The sequence below is a fragment of the Triplophysa dalaica genome, chromosome 7 (genome assembly GCF_015846415.1).
Source record: "Triplophysa dalaica isolate WHDGS20190420 chromosome 7, ASM1584641v1, whole genome shotgun sequence".
NCBI lineage: Eukaryota > Metazoa > Chordata > Actinopteri > Cypriniformes > Nemacheilidae > Triplophysa > Triplophysa dalaica.
Window position 1 is genome coordinate 10,887,979 of NC_079548.1, and position 20,616 is coordinate 10,908,594.

General features: G+C 39.9%; 1 protein-coding gene across 9 annotated transcripts in view; it reads right to left on the reverse strand.

Moving 5' to 3' along the window:
* Positions 1 to 262: 262 nt before the first annotated feature.
* Positions 263 to 20,616, reverse strand: part of rbfox1 (RNA binding fox-1 homolog 1) — a 213,301-nt gene continuing 192,947 nt past the window's right edge. For 8 of the 9 annotated variants that reach the window (XM_056752519.1, XM_056752515.1, XM_056752516.1 and 5 more), the window contains 5 exons: positions 17,088 to 17,220; positions 15,554 to 15,593; positions 10,970 to 11,034; positions 3,058 to 3,133; positions 263 to 2,268 (listed from right to left, as the gene is read on the reverse strand). In XM_056752519.1, the coding sequence (XP_056608497.1) occupies positions 2,146 to 2,268; positions 3,058 to 3,133; positions 10,970 to 11,034; positions 15,554 to 15,593; positions 17,088 to 17,220 (437 nt within the window). In that variant the 3' untranslated portion in view covers positions 263 to 2,145. Of the gene's footprint in view, positions 2,269 to 3,057; positions 3,134 to 5,665; positions 5,719 to 10,969; positions 11,035 to 15,553; positions 15,594 to 17,087; positions 17,221 to 20,616 lie in introns of all 9 variants that reach the window. The other variant, XM_056752518.1, reaches the window with a different exon arrangement.

Below are 20,616 nucleotides of genomic sequence, written 5' to 3' on the forward strand. Positions count from 1 at the left end.
GTGTGGAGGATAACCTAATCACACTGCAAAAATCCGATCTCTCTCCTTCATCCCAACTACAGAGCCGGTCTTCTTATACAGATGACCAAGTCAGACCTGGAAGCATCAATTCCATTTATCCTCCTCGGAGATGATCATTTCCCCTTCGCCTTGAGCTTTCGAATGTAATTTTAGTCAATGAAATCACATCAGAGCCAAAAAGCACTCCATCATCTGAGCACGGCATCCACTTGGCACATTAAAGAAAGCACCCCACACAAAATCCCCTTATCTTGAGAAACTTTATTGATGGTTATTGTTATGCAGATCATAGTTCATGCACATACAATGACAAGGAAAAAGCCTGTCCACAACACGTACTGAAAGCAGAAAGAGCAGAATCACAGCAGTGGGTAAGATATTTTTGCCAAGTTGTGTGATGTGACGCACACAGTACACAAGAGGATATTTGCAGCTGGATAAATTTAAGCCGCTCTTTTGTTTGTATTTTATGCAATTGAAACTTTTATAAATACAAAAGAAAGAAAAACGAGATATTTGACAAAACCTCTAATTCGGTATACTTGTAAACAACATGAAGGGAAGTCTTCGCATACGCACAACCAAGCTGCGACTCATCGGGTTCACCTTGACAGCTTGTTTGTGTAGCACTTGTAAATGACATAATTCTCATTATTCCTATTTACATATAGATATCTTTTTCACAAGTCATATATTTCTCAGTTTCTTGATAATCAAACAGTTTCAAAGTGTAAAGGCTGTGTTCTAGAAAATAATATTACAAAGGATGTCACATTAAAAATGATATCAAAACTAAACACTCGAGAGAAGCCGAACCAAACAACAACATACAAAAAAAGAGAGACAATAACATAACATCCCACAATTGAGAAGTGATGAAAAAATTGCAGGTTGTGTGTGCAAAATTGTACAGTTGACAAAAATACTATGATTATATCTACATTATGATTGCATTACTTGTAAAGTGTTGATATAAATCTGTGTATGACTCCATAAAAAATGAGACACCTTTCTCTAACAGTTGTTCTACCACACTAAGTCTAAAACATTATACAGTTGTGTTTTTCGTATAAGAGAACATTTTCACCGCACAGATCAAATTGAATACACTGTTAATTTATTTTTTCACTCTCATCTTGTACAAATAATCAGAGTTTCTTTACCTCTGGAAAAACATAAAAGAAAAAAAAATAGAATCGGTGCGACTGTCGCCGCCTTCTTTTTTTTTTGTGTTTCATCTCTCCCGTATTACAAAAGTCAGCATTTATATCAATCGACGTACTGGAAGTACTTCAATATAAAAAGAACATCATGTGGTAGGCCTAAACTAGTAAGGGTCTGACTTAAGGACTAGATAATAGTTTAGTTAAACAGTAAAATACTGTCGTGGTGAACTTTCGGGGAGTTTCTACGAGCTGCTATGTATAATCTGAATATACACATTTAACACCCCAGGAACATAACCTTTGGCTTTGAGTAATGACTGATATAAGACAGCTTAAATAATCGATACCTCAGTGGTCTCTTTAACCAGCTCCGCGTCTTCACCGCGCACACCAACCCATACTGCCAGCCCAGTCTTTCGCCCACCACAGAGAATGTATCCGTATCTACTCCTACTCTACCCACAAACCCCTCTGCTCTTCCTCTACAGAACCCAGAAATGAAAGGAACCAAAGTGAGACAAAAAAGGCGATGTGAACCAAAGCAGAAACCACTAGACGACTCTAGTCACTTACACTCTTACAAAATATGATAACCCCAGAGTGACTTGAATATTTATCATACATAACTCATTTACATGATAAAGCCCTAACAATTCGTATCTTATGTTTTTGTTTCATGTTTTTCTATTCTTTTTTTTTAATCTAGCAGCTCTCTAGATCACCACAGAAACCTCTACAGCCAACAATCTATGTAATCTTTAGAAATTAAAAACCCACAATATTAAAATACACAGCACAAAATATCTGAGGTATAAGATGAAAAATATCAGTTTTTGTCTTCTCTCTCTTAAGAGATGCTAAAATGATGCACTACTGCATGTATTGCAATACCCAGGCCTCTGAATAACTCCTCCTTTACCCCACAGGAAGATTCTCAATAGGTTTGGAAAGGTTTTTTTTAGTATGGCGCGAAACGGCTGTATCCACCTCGATATATACTAGCCTGCAAAGAAGAAAGAACGAGACCCACATCATCGGCGTGGCTTCTGGTCTTGGCATCAGTCAAGGGAGCGAAAGCATTCTGGAAGAGAAGCCACGGGTTTGGACAAGTTTAATTGACACAGCCCAGAGGAGACCTCAGCATTCAGACAGTGTGCTGTACATACCCCCGGACGAAACCAATCACTTCCTTCATGCAGCAAGCACACCACAACACCGCATGCCAGAAAAGATACATTCAGCTACTTAAATCGCAAATAAAATGGGTGAGATATGAAACAACAGAGCAAATAAAAAAAAGGCAAGTTCGGTGTTTCGTAGTGCTAGCTTGCATTCGACATGGGCGGCCGAGATCAAAAGCGGTCCACATACAAACAAGCCGCACATCACAGCGTGCACCCGGAGACATGCTGCTCGGGGTCCTCCTCGCATTCTTTCATCGCGGCGTCTTTCGTTCGCTCCCTCTCCCTCTTTTAGCTGTTGCCACAGCACCACTTAGGTGATGGATTTAATTATCAAAATGACTAATTATTCCATTAAGGGGAACGCTCGGCTAGGTGATATTCACAAAATGAGAAATATAATAACTAACATGCACTACACTGCCAAGAAATTAAGACATTTATCACGTTTACTGGGAGGATTAATGTGGCATTTCAGGTGCCGTTAGCGCAAGAGACAAATTCAATTAAGTTAAAGTGAGGAGATGTCACCAGCGCTCAAATCCATGCGGGGGGAAAAGGTGGGAAGAAAAGAAGCGCTCAAAACGAACAGAGAAAAAGAAAGCGGGAATGTGGAATGACTTGGAAACGGTCAGGGAGGAGGAAAAGCCAGGTAGATAGGTCGGAATGGAAAAAGTGCGGTCACTCACCATGGCACCAACGCTGTATGTGGCTGCTGGAGCAAGTGCGTGGTTGTAGGGGTCGGCAGCATAAACTCTTCCGTAACTGTGGAAGCATGGAGACGAATCAGATTACAAAGTTCAACGGCCGCATCTCTTTATGTATGCAAACACAAATGGCGTACAGTTTTATAGAACACCACAGAGTGAAGCAACTACACACGGTGATGATTTCGGTGTTTTGGAAATGACATTTAAATGAAGTCAAAAGGAGAATATCACATGGTTTTGCCCTCATGCTGTACAGGGCAGGAAAACTTCACTGTTTGAAAGTTGAAGAGCCATTTGTGCAAGATTGAACTAGTTGGTCACTAATGTCTAGTTGTGCGACAGCATTCATTCGTACAGCTGCTTAATACTTGGTGTTTAACTCTAGCCATTACTAGTTTAAAATTCGATACACTTGCACGAAAAACCCTTCAATTTTTTAGTAGCTTCATTTAGGAATATTGTTCAAAAAGGCAAAAATACATCACAGGAAACAATAAACAGACCAGAGATCAATGTTTCACAGTACTTGCAGGAAAAACCAAACCAAACAGGTGTTCATAATCTTTGGCTGGGACATCACTGAAACATCTATATCGCAGGACTTTTACTGTGAACGTGTGCAACAATGCTTGTAATATATACCGGCCGATACAAGGCTGGCATTTGTGTTTTATCCTAAAGTCTCTTATTCTCCCTCAAAGCTCAGGTAGATTTTACGGTTTTAGACCTCGGAGCGCCGCGAGGAAAAATAACCTGAAAAATCAGCTCCTCAGAGCCTTGTTAAGCACGCATGGTGTTTTTGGACCCGATTAGAGCCAATCGGAGGGCAGGGAAGAGCATGGAAATAAGGCAATTTGCATATTCTTGCACTCCTGGCGATTAAGAAGTTAATCCACTGCAAATGAGTATAGACATTGTTATTCACTACGCAGTTGCTCTGTCTTCATATTTCAATGCTTGGCCAAGTATTTTGTTTGACCTGCTTTATCTGTGTTTACAGGGGTTAGTTTTAATGAGTATGCAGGCAGTGATCATACCACGGCTGCCTCCACTATTCTGGAGCTAAAACTGAGAAGGTGACCCTCAGGGTACAACACCTGGTGAATTATTCCTAAAGTTTGAAGTAAGGTAAGAATGTTGAGCGGATGAGTAAGCTGCACATATTAAAGTAATATTGTTTATTATGTTAAAACGTTGTATAGGAGTGTTTGGTTTTTTAAACATTCCCGGATGGTCGTGCAATATAAATTTGCTGATGCATTTAAAAGCAATTACGCTTAGATCCGTCCTTGTGATCCGTCTATACTGCGAGACGACGCCTGCCTATTGAGACAGGTTGATGGCACAAAGCCTGATTTATGAGGCTGTTAAGCTCTATGTTTGTTAATGAACGTGAGTGACTCTAACATACACCTAAATTAGATCTGGGCCCTGAGATACAGGTTAATAAATCTCAGATGGCTGGGATATATCTGCATTATTGACTACATGCTCATTATTTTGGAAAATGTGCGCTCCAGCAGTGCTATTTCTCTAAGAGTATTGACTTTTCCCACCAGGAGACCGCACAGACGGCCCACTTCTACACTTTCCAAAAGAATATTAGGCTGTACTTCTGGGTCTGTGACGCTAGTTTCTTCATGTGTACACCCTTCCGTTTTCCATTCCTACTGATTATGTTCGATGCAGCCTTTGGGGTTATCAGCAATTATTGAACTGGGACAAATACACCATCATTTGCAAGTTTTTCAGTCTCTAAATTATAGATTCCGATTGTGTTTTACAGCAAACAGCTGATGTCTTCGAGAAAGTGGCTTCTGCTAAATTACAGCCTTGTTAGCATATTCATTTTCCCTGGTTGGGAAAAAAAAAGAGAAAAAGAAGGAATGCCGCAAAAATCAATGTGCAGATGGACAGATCCATTTCCTTTTCAATAGACTACCACTAAAACCAGAAACAATCACAAAAGGTGTCATTCCCCCCAGTAGCCACCTACAGCCAATGTGCAAGACGTACACTACATGAGCAACCTTGATCAAACAATGACAACATCACCAGCACCACACGTCTCTAAAACAATAACACAAACAACAACAAAAAGACCCTCTCGTGCACGCACATACACACACACACACAAATCTAATGGAGATGCTCTTACAGGGAGGCGGCGAAGGGGAGCGTGGGGGAGAACTAAAATGAACGATGGAGCACAGGAATTGACACAGAAGACACACAGACTTCAAGCGTGTGAGAAGCGCGTTCATTTCACTCTTTACGGAACACATGCCTCTTCCAAGCAGTGCCATGGGAAAGAGTAGCAAAGGATGAGAACTATGAACGCGATGCCTTCCAGCTATTCTCATGCAGTACTCCAGAACTACTCCACTCGTCCAAAAGGGCATTCAAGAAAACGTATTGAGAAAAAACGTAACATCTACTAATCAAAGGGGCAGAAATAAGGAGACAGCCGGGCAATAGAAGCACTCACTGTCAGGGTGCATAAAAAAGGGGGTATGCTCGCTCCCTCGTGGGTGCATCGAGAAAGTGAGGGTGGATTTGGTAATTCATTTATATTTATTTATTTTACCTGAGGAGGTGTTACAAGAAATTTCATCTGCTGCAACGAAGACGAAATGATTTCTGCAAGAGAAGATAAAATTTACAATGCCGCCTGCTGATTGGCTGGATGGACGAGAGGCGAGGGGGAAGGGTAGAGGAGGAGGGGTGTTAGGGATGAGGAGGTAGGGAGGAGAGATGGTGAGGGTGCTTGGCATAAATGGGTGAAAAACCGGCTCTGTGCAGTCCCACACGCCACAGGACAGCGAAGGGGAAAAGCATGCTGGGAAATGCAAATGTGCACGGGGGAATAAAGAAGAGGGTTAAATTAAAGACATACACAGTATATCAGAGATGAGACTAAATCATAACTCAAGAACCACACAGCACATGGGTAGAGCCGAGCTTTAGTCCTCAGACCGGGGCCGATTCAATAGAAAGTGCAGCTGTGCGCGAGACGCTTTGATTCCCGCACTAAATGTCCTCTGCTTTGTAAACCCACTTTCTCTGTCACTATTGTTCTGTAAAAGTCAAGGAATTGCATTCACAGCATTACTGAATACTGCTAGGATGGCCTTGAACGGTCATATAAAAGCAGACTGTATAGCCGGCAGAAATACCTCACACTGTGACCGTTATACAGGGACGATAGTAGAATTCATCACAGATCATTTTATACATCGCACTAATGTCCTTTATTATGGACTTATATGTGAATATTAGAAAGAAAAAGCCATGTAACTGGAATAACTTAAATAAATAGTTCACACACTATTTTATCTTATCCTCATGTCATTCCAAACCTGTATGAATCTCCTGCAGAACACAGAAGAAGATATTCTGAAGAATGATTTAGGAGCCCCATTGGTTTCCACAGTATGGACACAATTTGAGACATTTCTCAAAATTTCTTATTTTGTTTTTCACAGAAGAACGAATCATCCACTGGTTTTGTATGACATGAGGGTGAATAAATAATTTTTATAATAAAAAAAGCAGAATTAGCCTTCTATCTTTATCGTCATTAAAAACAAATAAATGACATGATGCAGATAAATTAACCAAAATGATCACAATATATCATAACTTGCTTGAAAATCCGTATACTTTTTTTTTTAATTTACTTTTATAATCCTACGACATCGCACTAATGTAACTGATGAGTAAAGTATTCTCACATGATTTGTTATGGTGTCCACTGTTTTTTAAATGTTAGCCTTTCCATTAATTCTTTATCGTGGTATTTTCTTTACAATTAATTATACTAAATTAACATTAAATTGACGTCCCTAATTTATTTTAACATTTACATGTCTATACCTACAGAAACAATATAGGGAGGACTAGCGTATAATTAATAGTCCTGTTGTAAAAAACCCTGAAAACTTTTTCTAATGCTGACAGGATGTGGGTTAACAGTGCATTGTGGGTAAATAAACATGACAAGTATGAGCCGTATCATTGGTTGCATTACACAGGCTTCATGAGTCACTGCACAGGTGTGACAAATGATGTGTCACGGACCGATCTCACGTCTAATTAGAGAAATAGGTTGGCCGCCATATTGCCAGGCCCCTTTTAATTGCCGCTTGGAGGTATATTTAATAACTAAATGAATCATTTATTCCCGTTAAGCATTCCGATTGAATCGGCCCACTTATTCATGTTAGGGGGCTTGTTTTGAATACAACGTTATACGGCATGACAGTATTGACCGTATCAGTGCACACCAACACACACATACAACTACACTCACACATACACAATCTCGGGAGCTCAATGCAGACATGCATTTAAGTACATGCATTAAATATTTCATACTGCCTTTATACTGATATAAATATCGTTGTGTTGGCTTTCAATATGACCTTTCATACTCATTACAGATTAAACATGCACTGTATGAACACACTTAAGTCACAAGCACTTTCAAGCAATACTACACTGTACTGCTTATAAAATATTGTAGATTCTGTTACACTTCCATTTAACTTCTATTCAGTATTTATATCTCTCTTTCAGGATCTGTCATTTATTTATCGATACTAATATGACAGTGTCAAATTCCATGTAGCACAAATTCAGACACCAGTCCGACATCTACATTGTTAGTAATATAAATTGCTTATGTGCTGAATACACCGGCCTCAATACAACTTACTGAGTTGCCTAAGCTTCCTGCACAGCTGCTACCCCAGCCCTGGGGGCTTCTATCCGGTCCAGGGAGCACCAGAAACACGCATGACACCACACGGATATGGGCCACCTCAACCTTTCCTGAACAAGCTTCACGGGCACAGAGGTCAGCTGGTGCTGGTACACATACAGAATTACAGAGTTGTAGGAGGGGAGGCTACTGTGTAACGCTGACCCATCTGGCCCAGCCGGCAGCTGTTCAGATGAGAATGACAGAGCCTTGAGCTCGGAAAAGTGATTTGAGAGAGAGAGAGAGAGAGAGAGATGATGCCCTGACCCTAAATCGGCCTCTCAGCGCCACCTCCAGATGTGAGGTTGACCCTGGAGATCTCTAACAGAGAGCAAGTGAAGTTCTGAAAGAGAGCAGTCAGGGGAGCATCTTTCTCTAAGAGCAGCCAGAAACCAGATGTGCCAGCTACATCTAACAAGCCAACGAGATGAGCTCCGGGTAAGCAGGTGTCAGAGAGCTCCGCCTGGTTAAGATAAAGCTTTGGCGCCACCACGCAAGGCGAGAGTTCAACCGAAGTCAAAACGTTCGCAGGATTAGCAGAGATCAGAGACGATATCTTTCATGCGAGGTGATAACATCTCACAATGCAGAGAGGTTATTTTAAAATTTATTAAACTCTCGAAAAATGTTTCTCGTGTAGGCATGAATAATTTAGTTTTTATGAAAGAGTAGAGATTATAAATCATTTACATTACGGATTAATAATTCAATTCGTCGAATCAAAAAAAATGTAAAAAATGTATGAGTTCTCAATAACAATCATTTATAAACTCTATTAGGAACGACCAGGCAAACTAATTTCGACTTGATTTGCACAGCCGTCCTAATTTGTATGTTCAACGGTAGGTGCAATTTCCCAAAGCTACTTTTGTTCTCAAAATGTGTTTAATGGTAAACAAAATAATTCAAATGTTATTGAGAGACTCTTCATTTACATAATCAATCAAGCAGATTTTTGCAGAAACAACATTAAGTAAACTTACTGAATTGAATCAGCGTTAGGATTAGTTCTGCCCACTGGCGAAGCAATGAACATGTCTGCCTTTATAAAAACGAAACCAAAGGCAATAATGGACATTATAAAAAAATAATAAAGACTTTTTTGCTGTCAAACAACTACAGTTAAAACATTTGCTGTCATAACTCTGTCAGCCTTTGTAGTTTTTTTTTAGCTTTCTCGCCTAGTTTAAGAAATCAAGTAGTCGTGCCAACATATCTACTGAAGGGTGCTTTGTCTGCGCAAAAGTTGGCACCGCAATATCAGACATTGTGGGTGCTTTTCAGGGCATTGCTATGTGGTTGCTAAGGTGTACTGAGTTATAAGACCCTTAAGTCTTTATCACATTATTCTGGCTAGTTGTAGCTCTGAAATTTAACCCCATAAGAATTATTTTCCAGTTTAAAGGGATAGTTCACCCAAAAATGAGACTTCTGTCATCGTTTACTTACCCTCTTGCCATTTCAAACCTGTATGACTTTTTTCTGCGAACACGAAGATATTTTAGAGAATGTTGATAACCGAACAATGGCGGCACCCATTGACTCAATTGGTTTTGTGTCCATACAATAGAAATCAATAGGTACAGCTGTTGTTATGTAACATTCTTCAAAATATCTTCTTCTGTGTTAGACGAAAGAAACAGGTTTGAAATGACAAGAGTGTGAGTAAATGATGACAGAATTTTCATTTTTACATGACTATCCCGTAATTTAGATCTGCTGGCACTAAATTTGTGCCAGTGAACTGAAAGGTACACTATGTAAGGTAGTGCTCTCTATTCCCTATGAAATTCTATTGCCTTTTTAAATCTACGTTTAATAAAGTTGTTTTCTAGAAACATAGCATAAATTAAAAGGCTATTACCTATAGACTGTGATAGATTTTATTCCACCGCCATAGGTTATAGATACAAAAGAAATATCATTTTAATGTTTACCTTGAACAACTACAGCTAGAGCTAGATCTTTACATGATTGCTTAACGGGAAAGTAATCGAACCACCAGAAAATCAGATTACCGCAAAACCATAAAAGATTTTTCATAACCGAACCCCCCACAACATGAACAAGGGTCCTTTGAATCAATACCTGTGTTTTGTATGACTGTCTGACACTGTCTGAATCTTTAAAGGCGCACTGTTTTTATCCAAAGATATCCCTGCATGTAAGAAGACGACGTACAGTCAGACTCAACAACATGCAGCTCGCAATAGGCAGACATCAGAAAATGCGCTTCAAAAAATAACAAAAACACAAGACTTTGATGCAAATCATCCCCATTCACGGCTAATGAGCTTTCTTTGCGATGGACGCAGTGCTACACGTACGTACGTACACACACGCGCTCTGAAGACCCGGGATGAGCACATAAACATGATGTAATGATGATGATCACCACTCACAACCGGCCGGGTGTGTTTCACAGCACTTATCGAGGCATGCAGGGAAACTGTTGACAGATTATGACAGTGCCGCTAAGATGACATGATAATCAAGTGTTGCTTCATCTAGTTATGGCTGCACAATATCAGTCGTTACATGTTGGATGACAGCATTACAACCATTATTACCATTTACAGTCATGAGCAGATATGCTTTCATGTCATGCGGATGTTTTACAAATCACATCAAGGCCGGGATTTCGCTTTATTCTCGATCGCGTGCCATCTGCAATAAGCTTACGCTCGCAATTGACAAGAGAGGAAATAAAAATGGAACGCCAAGGCGATTTCCTCCGGTCGTCCTGCCAAATGGGCTTTTGTCTCATCTCTGAGGACTGTCAGGTCTATCCCACTTCATTTTGCAGTCGCAGTCGCTCCGCCGCGGATGCGCTTGGCCATTGCATTTGCGGTGACATCACATTTGATTTAATTTGCCAATTACTGCACTGGGCACTGTGATATCCACCCCCGTCGCCACTGGAGGGGAGAATTAGGCTAATAAATCAGGCCGGCCTTTTTTGCGTGCCTGCCTCTGCTCGTGAGGAAGGGAGAGAGTTTGACTTCAGAGGAGTAAGGGTGAAAAAGAACGACGGCGCCTCGGCGGGGGTGGGCGGGTGTGAAGAGCCCCGCCGGAGGGCCGGGTAAGGTGGTGTTGTCAGTGGTGTGCAGGCAGTGGTGTGTGCCTTACCTGTCACTGTAGGCAGCAGCGGTAGCGGTAGCAGGCTGAGCGTATCGGTAGGCAGTGTAACCACCCTGGAAACACAACACACACTTGCTCACATGGGCTGTTTAGCTCAACCGTACACAGCTGTTTAGACTTTTAAAAACAATAAAAGGGTGGGGGGGAGGGCATTTTGGAGTGATATTATGTACTATGACGTGACAAACACTTCACATCTAAAACAGACTAAGAGACATGGAGTGAGGGAAAGGGAGACTGCAGCTGGTGATTACATCGCATTCGTTCGTGGATTTGCGATCTCATGGCATGCTCTGAAAGAGGCGAAACATGTCATAATCATAGTTATTAAAAATGCATAATCTAATTACAAAGCAGAAGCTTTATGTGGGTGCATTGTGTGACTCAACCTACTTTCTTATTCCTCTCGTGCGCACGCCTGAGGATTAATTATGTATCCGTGTCATACTACGCTACTTCTTTCCAACGTTGGTAAAAGAGCTCAACATGTAGAACGGTAACATCAGATGTGCAGTAAGGGTGAACAGACCAAACACATTAAGTGAACAACACATATGCGACGATGCATTGATTTGTATATTTGGAGAAGGTTCAATATTCCCTTGAATTCCCCTATAATGTTAGAGGGATAATGAAAATTATGTCATAATTTACTCACCCTCTTGTCATTACAAACCTGTATGACTTTCTTTCTACCGCAAAACACACAAAAATATATTTTAAGGAATGTTGGTGACTGAACAGCGGCGATGCCCACTGACTTATATTGTATGGACCCATATCGTATGGGTAACACTGCGGTTTGGTTACCAAAATTCTTTAAAGTATCTACTTTTGTGTTCTGTAGAAGAAAGAAAGCCATAGAGTTTCGAAATGACAAGAGGGTGAGTCAATAATGATAGAGCATTCATTTTTAGGTGAACTATTCCTTTAAATAACACTTCAAAAAGTCGCTTTAAAAACTCTACCCTGCCATACAAATTACTGCATTTCCTTCCCACACTTTTCTTCAAGCTCCTCCCCGTGCCCCTCCGCTCAACTTCGTTCTCTTGCTCTCTCCGTAATGACTCACCGAGTAATTCAATGCTCCCACCACATGGCCGGCCCCTTAACAAACCATTTCATTTACTCGAGTACAGCGAGTGAGGGAAGCCTCGCCTGACATGTGGCCGTGATGCATCTGGGGCCGTATGTAAAAGCGGTGTGACGGGCCGCAGAGCTGAAGGATCGAGCCGGGCCCCTTTACTCACCAGTGCTGTCATCTCTGACAGACGGGGGCCACGGGCATCTACATGTCTCCGAAGCTCCATTAGGCTTGGTCAACTAACCTCGGGGAAACTGACAGCGTGTGGAGGTGTGGCGAGAGCAGTGGTCAGGACTTTAACGCTAAGATGCGCATCTGGAGTGCCGGTGCGATTTATCATTATGACTCACAGAGAGAGACAGCGAGAGGGATAGATAGAGCTCCGCTGACTTCTAAATGCTCCTATCTGTCCGTGGTGCGCGCGGACATATCGGGCTTATCGTGGTTATTGATGCGCATGGCGCGTTTCTCTTACTTTTACTCAAGTGTGCGTTTGCCTGCCACGTCCACTTGATGGCCCTGCATATAGACGGCACACTTGAAAGAACTCCAGTGAGGAGGATAATACTGAATGAGAGCCTCTCTGCAACCTTTCTAGTGCTTTATGCAAATATTACAATAGCTACTTAGGTGACATCCACTCGTTGATGTACTGTATGTAGGGTCTCAATTAAGGTCTGGCTTGAGTCTGAATGAAAACCTCTTAAAGATCATGAAATTGCTCAATGTAGTTTTTTGTCCATTGATGATTTATTTTCTAACACTTAGTTAGGTTGGGGGCGAATCGAAGACCTTTAGTTATGACATAGCAGCAAAGTGTAATTTGCTATTGTTGCTTTTAGGATGAGGGACTAATGGCCTCTTTACATGGCAAAGGCGATACAGAAACCAAATCTGAAGCGGCATAAATGTGTATTTACACATACCGTTAATGTGGCTCTAAAGCTGCATAAATGCATTTACACAGGAATTCAAATTATGCGAAATAATGCTGAACATAACCACAAAAGCACTGTTCTAACAATATGCTAATTTGATAATGCCCTAAATTAAACGATATACATTTAAGAATAGAAATACTGAAACTAATAACAATGCATATTCTACTTTAGGCTATAAATGCAACATTTTAAATAAATTTCCCAGCTAACAAACACTAAAAAAGAAATGTGTCATTGTCGGATACCTTACCGCATTTTGAACTACGCCAAAAGATGTTTTATAGAGCCAGAAAGTCACTGTCCGATCTGGACCGAAGCACACTTACATTATTACGACTGTTTTGAGGTAAACGGTAAATGTTAAGTTTGGGATTTCTTATGTCTTCGACTTCATGCGCGTGTTGCGCAGACGCATCCGCTTAAGTAACACGAGAAATAACTCCTGCAGTATGCGCAGCACTACATAATCTCTTACAAAACCAAATTTTTGAAGCCGTTTCAAACGCGGAAAAACATGGCCGCCTGTGATCGTGTCCCACGTACAGTAAGGTTTTATCCTTAAGAAGGAGAGGAGCTAATGGAGGAATTTAAACAATTCATGTCATGAGTTCAAATAAAAAAATCTGCATTTCGCATCTAAACTATTTTATTGGCTGAAAAAACAGACTCAAAAATGTACATTATGCATTCAAACTGTGCCACAGCCTGCCTGAGTAAACAGCCACTTCACAACAAAAATATTCCAAACATTTAAATCATTTTGTGAAAAAATGAAACGTAAAAATTATGTTTGAATTATTTAAAAAATCTGCGTTGTTATTAATTGACTATAAAAAATGTTGCTGCGTGTTTTGGGTTTATCTTGACAATGACGTAGTTTAGAGCGGGAGTAATGCACCTTAATTTACACCAATCCTGAGCCGCATCAGAGTCGCCTTTGATACTAGGCGCTGAGGAGGGTCAGAGCCGACATATTTTAGATCGGCTTTCATGCGGCAATGCATCTTTACCCAGAAATTGTCAAATGTAAATGCAGATTTCTATTTAAAAGTCCGGTGTATGAAATTTAGTGGCATCTAGCTGAATTTAGCTAGTGGCTAAATTTACTCTCCCTTTCGAGGGACTATCTATGGTGGCTGACACATGATTAAGATGTCTTCACATTTTCGATTCTTTTGCAGAGATAACGTATTAACGAAACACACTCTATAGTGCAGTTTGTCCGTTTAGGGCTACCGTAGAGACAACATGGTGAAGTCCTTGCAGGAGGACCCGTGGTGTATATAGATAGAAATAGCTCATTCTAAGGTAATAAACACAACGCTTCATTATGTAAGGTCTTTATGCACCTCTGAATGCAATATTTATATTATATTGTATTTCTGTCAATATATTCTTAAAAAATTACACATTGGACCGTACAGACTGTGCAGATGGTTTCAAAGCTAACTTCAGGTGGTCTCTGTCTGATATAAAAGGTTTACATTCATCACCGATGTTACAAATAGATTCATTTGTTTGGAGCGGTACAGCTATGGGGATTTTTTTGTAGAAATGAGATGCAAGTCGCATGCGGAAGGCAAAAAGCTTTTCGTATTACAGATTAAATGGAGAAATATCATACACCCTGGGTTGGCGTCATTATATTCAGTAGATCTGCTTTCTGCTTTATTGCACCCCTGCATGTGGTAGAGATTCGGTTTCTCTTTGTTTAACTCATTCATCTCGATGTTGTGATACACATTTGTCACATCCGTTCAAGCATAGCTTTATTTTCCAGGCCTTTTCCAACATTCTGTAAATTTACCATAGCGCTTGGCAAATTAGGCTTTGTAATAAACATTACAGTTCTCCGATAGTTTCTAATGAATATTAGATGATCCTATCGCAGTGAAACAATCAAACCCAGCTACTGTGGTACTCCACTAATGACAAGGGAACAGAGGAAGCATTACTGCAGCCTTTTTGCCATTTTCACGCACATTTGTCCTCTGCACAATTTGTTTCGTCCCAGAGGAGGGTGAATTGGCGGAGATACATCAGGCAGTGTCAGGCTAAATGAGATATGGCCATGAGGAGAGCAAGCCGTTGGTGCCTGCTAGCTAGACAACCTCGGCACCAGGGGCATCTGGTAAACTTAAAATCTGACACTGTAGTTAAAAAATAAAAGATTCTTCACTCATACCTTCAGATCTGATTGTGGATTATAGGCACACACAAATCTGTATCTGCAAATGGCAGATGGATGCCAAGTATTGTACAAACTTGGCATGGATGTATCTGCCAATTCACTATTTCCATATTTCATAATGTATAGTACTTATTCTACATTTTGTAATATCCAAACATATTCTATAAAGCTAGATTATCCTCCACACAATGATTCTGAAGGTGTGTGAGGGTCTCATGATGTAATTAAGAAGAAATTCAATAACACTAACAATAAAAACAGCAATGAATCAATTGATTGTTTTACAGTCGGAGGGGGATGAGCGGGACTGGGGTATGATGTACATGAGCATTCAAGGACGGCATGCGTATACTTACATAAATATCTGCACCATAAAATCCGTCCTGGTAAACAACACTGGAAAGTTGCAAACACACAAACACAAACACAAACAAAACAAATCAATATTAATGCATGTTCCCATGCAAGCAATACCAACCATATATAGCCAGGGTTAATAAAACAGAAGTAATACACACACACTGAATTAGAGGGACTAAAGGTCTTTTTAGCATTCATCACTTTACAGTCATTTAAGGAGACGTTTGTCATTTAAAACCTGCATATGACTCTTTCTATTGCGAAGCTCAAAAGAAGACATTTTGAGAAATGTGTCAGTGGTTATGCATCCGTAGAATTAAAGTCAATGGGGGTTGGTGTTGTTTGGTGATAGTCATTCTTCAAAATATCTTCTTTTGTTTTCTGCAGAATACAGAATAGAGATTTGGTAGTGGCATGATGTTAAGTATGTTGACAGGACTTTCATTTTTGGGTGAACTGTTCCTTTAAGTTGCCTTGCATCATATTTAAGTCATTAGCAACATTAGGAGAAACGCTGTATTTTCCACATACCCTGTATGTTTATATCTCCTCTTTGCCCCGCCTCTCTGAAACGCGCAGATTTTTTACAAAGCTCATTGCTCTGAAAAGCGAGGTGTGCTATGATTGGCCAGTTAACAAGTGCGTAGTGATTGGTCGAATACTGCTAGCATGTGTCAGATATGTAACGCCTCTTACCATATTGGGAACACCAGGTTCCAAAGCACTTGTACTTACAGGTGCGCCCACCTTAATTGCGTATACATACATACCACAAATTGTCGTAGATTTGTGGGAGTGTGGTTACACAAATTTTAGATAGAATGCATCTTTTGTTACGACACTTTCATTTTTGCAATTTTACGTGTCTAATACATGCATGGGCAATTTATAACAAACCAAAGACACAGAAAAACACGTATTCGCACCATATGACCCCTTTAAAGAAATGTAAGACACTTCGAAAATCTCCCATTAACTTACATCGATAGAATTTTCAGCACTCAAAGTCTAATCAGTAAAGTCATCACAATACCGTGTGCATACTAATGTGGTCTTCTGCTTTTTTGCATAATGAATTGATCAATATACACAAGACACTAGAGAGAGAGAACTGTACTCTGTGACCCCTGCAATATTAAAGAACCCCACACAGTCTACTTCAATATCACCCGCTTGCAGTTGCACACATGAAATCAGGAGCAAAATAATCAGAATCATCACTTTACTGCCCCTAAATCCTCCTGCAGTCACTTGTTTGGAAAGATTTACATAATGTTACATCACAAAAAGAAAAGCTAAAGGCCATGGACCATGACAGAATGGCATAACAGCTCACTCTCAACATGACTTGCGGGATATACCTCTTCAGGCTACATGCTGCATTGGTTTGTGTGGTAAGGTAGAGATGCATGCATGTTACAGCAGCCCGCTTGTGAGGGGAGGGGGTGGCAGTGTGCTGTCGGAAGGGAGGACTGAAGGTGAACTTGTGCGTGTCTTAGTGCCTATATGCAGGGCTGTGTCTTCACTTACCCTCCGTAGGCTGGGATGTGTGGGGGAGGAGCGGCTGCTCGGAACGTGTTGTAGACGGTGCGCCCTCTTCCTCGTAGGTGTGCCCCTCTGTACGCCGCTGCTGCTGTAGCTGCTGGGTATGGGAACCCTGGCACTGTGGGGAAAACCATGAAACCACGTTATGTGTATACAAGTATATGCATAACACAATGCCATTTTTTTTTAAGTTGTGCTTCGCTTTAAGTTTTACTGTTTATATTTAAAGTTTAACATGCTGAATATGAAAATCTCATTTTTTTTTACCATTGACAGTCCTCAAAACAAATATATATATACTGTATATTTTCACACATTTATACATTTCTGTATTATTACTCGGTAATAGGTGCTGGCATAACACTGCAAACAACAGTTTAACACAACAATTCAGAAGTGTACATTTGATTGTTTTGTCTTTTATGAATAATACTGTGCTCACAAACCAAGTTCAGACGTATACAGTCACCCATCAAATTACTCTCTCCCTACACCCCCCCCCCCAGTTGTTCCAAATCTTTATACATTTCTTTGTTCTGTTAAACACAAAGAAAGATATTTGAAATAATGTTAGAAACTGACATTTCTGGGACATCATTGACTACCATAGTGGGAAAAAAAATTAATTGTAGTCAAGGGTGACATTGAACTGATTCAAAATTATGCAATTTTTTTTCCTACTACGGTAGTTAATGATGTCCCAGAAATGTCAAGTGATAACAATTTTCCAAATGTCTGTCTTTGTGTTCAACAGAACAAAGAAATTTGAGGGTTAGTAAATGATGACAATTTAAACATTTTCGTGGAGTATCCCTTTGAGCTTTTCAAATATATTAAGCCCCATGCTTATTTGATTTTAATGCTTTAGTTTTAGTTTCAGTAAACTATTACAAATTTTAACACTAAGATGTCTCAGAAAATACAAAACACCCATGCAGGCCAATGGGTTCAGTTTCATTTTGTTGTGCTCAATCTAGCCATTTTGAGCGTCTCCTACTCATTCTGTGCTGTATATTAGTGTTATGCGGTGGGATGCTTTGCCTGCAGTAACAGCTGGGCCAGCGCTAACTGCAAAATTGCAAAACAGGTTCTCTTGTCTTGAATTACTCAGACTGTAGGAGACTTCTTATTATTTAATTTTAGTTTAATTTCAAATTTAGCCTATTTGTTCTGTGCTTTTGTCATTTTTTACAATAATATCCAAGTTGAATTTATTTTCCCAGTTTTAGTTTAGTTTGTATTTATTTTAATAAATAATTTTGGTGACTTAACTTATTTCACTGTATTGCTTAGGCACTTAGAGTGACAAAACAGTTGCTCAGATTGTTGGAAACTTCTTATTACAGAATTTACAAAAAGGTCTTGCACTTTTTAAAAATAACAAAATCACACATTACAGAGAATGTGTAGAATTCTCTTTTGAAATAAGTGATGAACAGTGATGTCACACTCGTGAGCATGTTCACATATGCCGCCCACGTTCACATATTAGCGTAGGAGAAATGCCTGCTGAGAGTTCAGCTACTTGGCCCATCTTGACGAAACAAAGTGCGAAGATCCGCCAAACATGAGTTAACGGAGGTCATTTGCATATTAAAGTTTAAAGGTACAGTAGCGAACACAGCCTGTTTAATTCTAAGGGTCAAAGAGATTATGCAAAATGATCGTGAAAAATTATGACTGCGACTAAGTGGATAAAAGAAAAAAACGTTACAAAATTTTCAAATATGACCCCATTGAAACGCCAATACACTGCCACATTAAGTGTAATTCCACAAGTCTCAACAAATACACTATTGTGAAGAATGGTGCCCTGGCTCCATATCCACCAGCAATTAGCTAGAAAGTCTAACAATGAGTAATAACTGAACTATGGGAGTCATACAGACCTCCGAAGCTTGGTAAAACAGTAGGCTTTGTATTGTTGCTAAATGATCATTAAGTTTAATAGGGCGTCTGAGGTGAAAATGACTTTTCAGAAGCGTAATATTAAATGGCTGGGGGTGGGGTGGCGAATACCAGCCCATTCCATTCTTTAACATAACAGGGTTGTGAAATGAGATCATATAAATGTCAAATAGAAGCACTGAATGTTTCATGTGGCTGATAAAAAATTAAGGTTTCAGGAAAGGGCTTGCGTGATGTGAAAAGAGGAAAGGATTGTTCCATTTGACTCTCTATCACCTTGGATATGACTACCTCTCAGACAATGGCCCACAGCTGTCTTTCTTTATAATAAAGTGAATTCCAGTTAAATAAAGACTACCTTCCAGCTAGCATTTATAACAGGAAGGAAGGAAGACATCATTTTTTATAGTTTTTGGATCAACAGTTAAATAAACTCTATTTTTAACTCTATTTACATCATTTACTGATTTAACATCTTTTTAAAAATAATGGTGGTTAATAACAAAAACAAACGATAAAAATTGGATTGAACTCAAAAGTATTTGAGAAATGTCTTTGCTGCATTGATGTGCCATTGTAATTATTTCATTTAAACAAAACACCAACAAAGAAAATAATTTGTTACATTAACAGGGGTCCATTTAAATGCATTTCTTCTTTAAAAAAAAATTAACTTGAGAAAAAAAATGTACATGTATTTCAGAATTTCGTCATATTTTGTATGCTCTTTATTGAAGTTGTCTCAAAGAGCACCTTGTGTGCATCTTTTATCCGTGTCTCTTGCATAGTTTGAATATTTCTTAATTATACATTACATTTACTCATTTGACTTGTTTAAATTAATGTTGACCCCCAGATGTTCCGCATGGACTTTTATGTACACCCCATAACTTTCCTTCCCTCTTCCATACCATGGAGCCCATCTGACAGCCATTTTTCAAATATGCTGCGTACACGTTTGCATATTTGCAGTAGCATCACTTTGATGTGTTGAATGTGTCCCGGGGAAAATAAATATGAGATGTATTTAGCCTGAATATTTACAGGATAAACAACTTAGAGGATGCACTTTCATTTAGAACGATGAAGGGTGGAGGGAAAGATGAAAACAGAGAGAGAGAGGGCGAGAGAGCGAGCTACAGTAAGTGCTGGTGAATGAGAAATGGGAGCGTACAGCAAGATCGAGCTCCAGGGGGATGCACAGGAGAGCTAGTCCATTTTATTGCTTTGAGAGCGATTACAGTGAAGCAGATGCTCTGGCCAACGGGAGGTAGCCTCCGCATCAAAGCCATAAAAGTGTACAACTGCTTTGTAGTGCAATAATTTCTGTCATTGGCTTTTGTGTGGGAAGTGTTGGGGAGGGGGGTGACGGTTGGGCAGATCCCATGTTTCATAAACAATTCAGGAGATTTTGTTGCCCTGCGCATCTCGCTCGGCAACCTCAGTGCAGTAAACCGTCAAGTCTCTTTTACGAATGCATACATAAACAAGAGCCGCACCGAGATTAGAGAAATCACAGAGCTTTCTGATCATGTTAAATGCTTTGTGTGTTGTGTTAGTTTTATTGCGCAGCGTGTGAATCACTGGGCGAAGCTTAAGCGTGTTG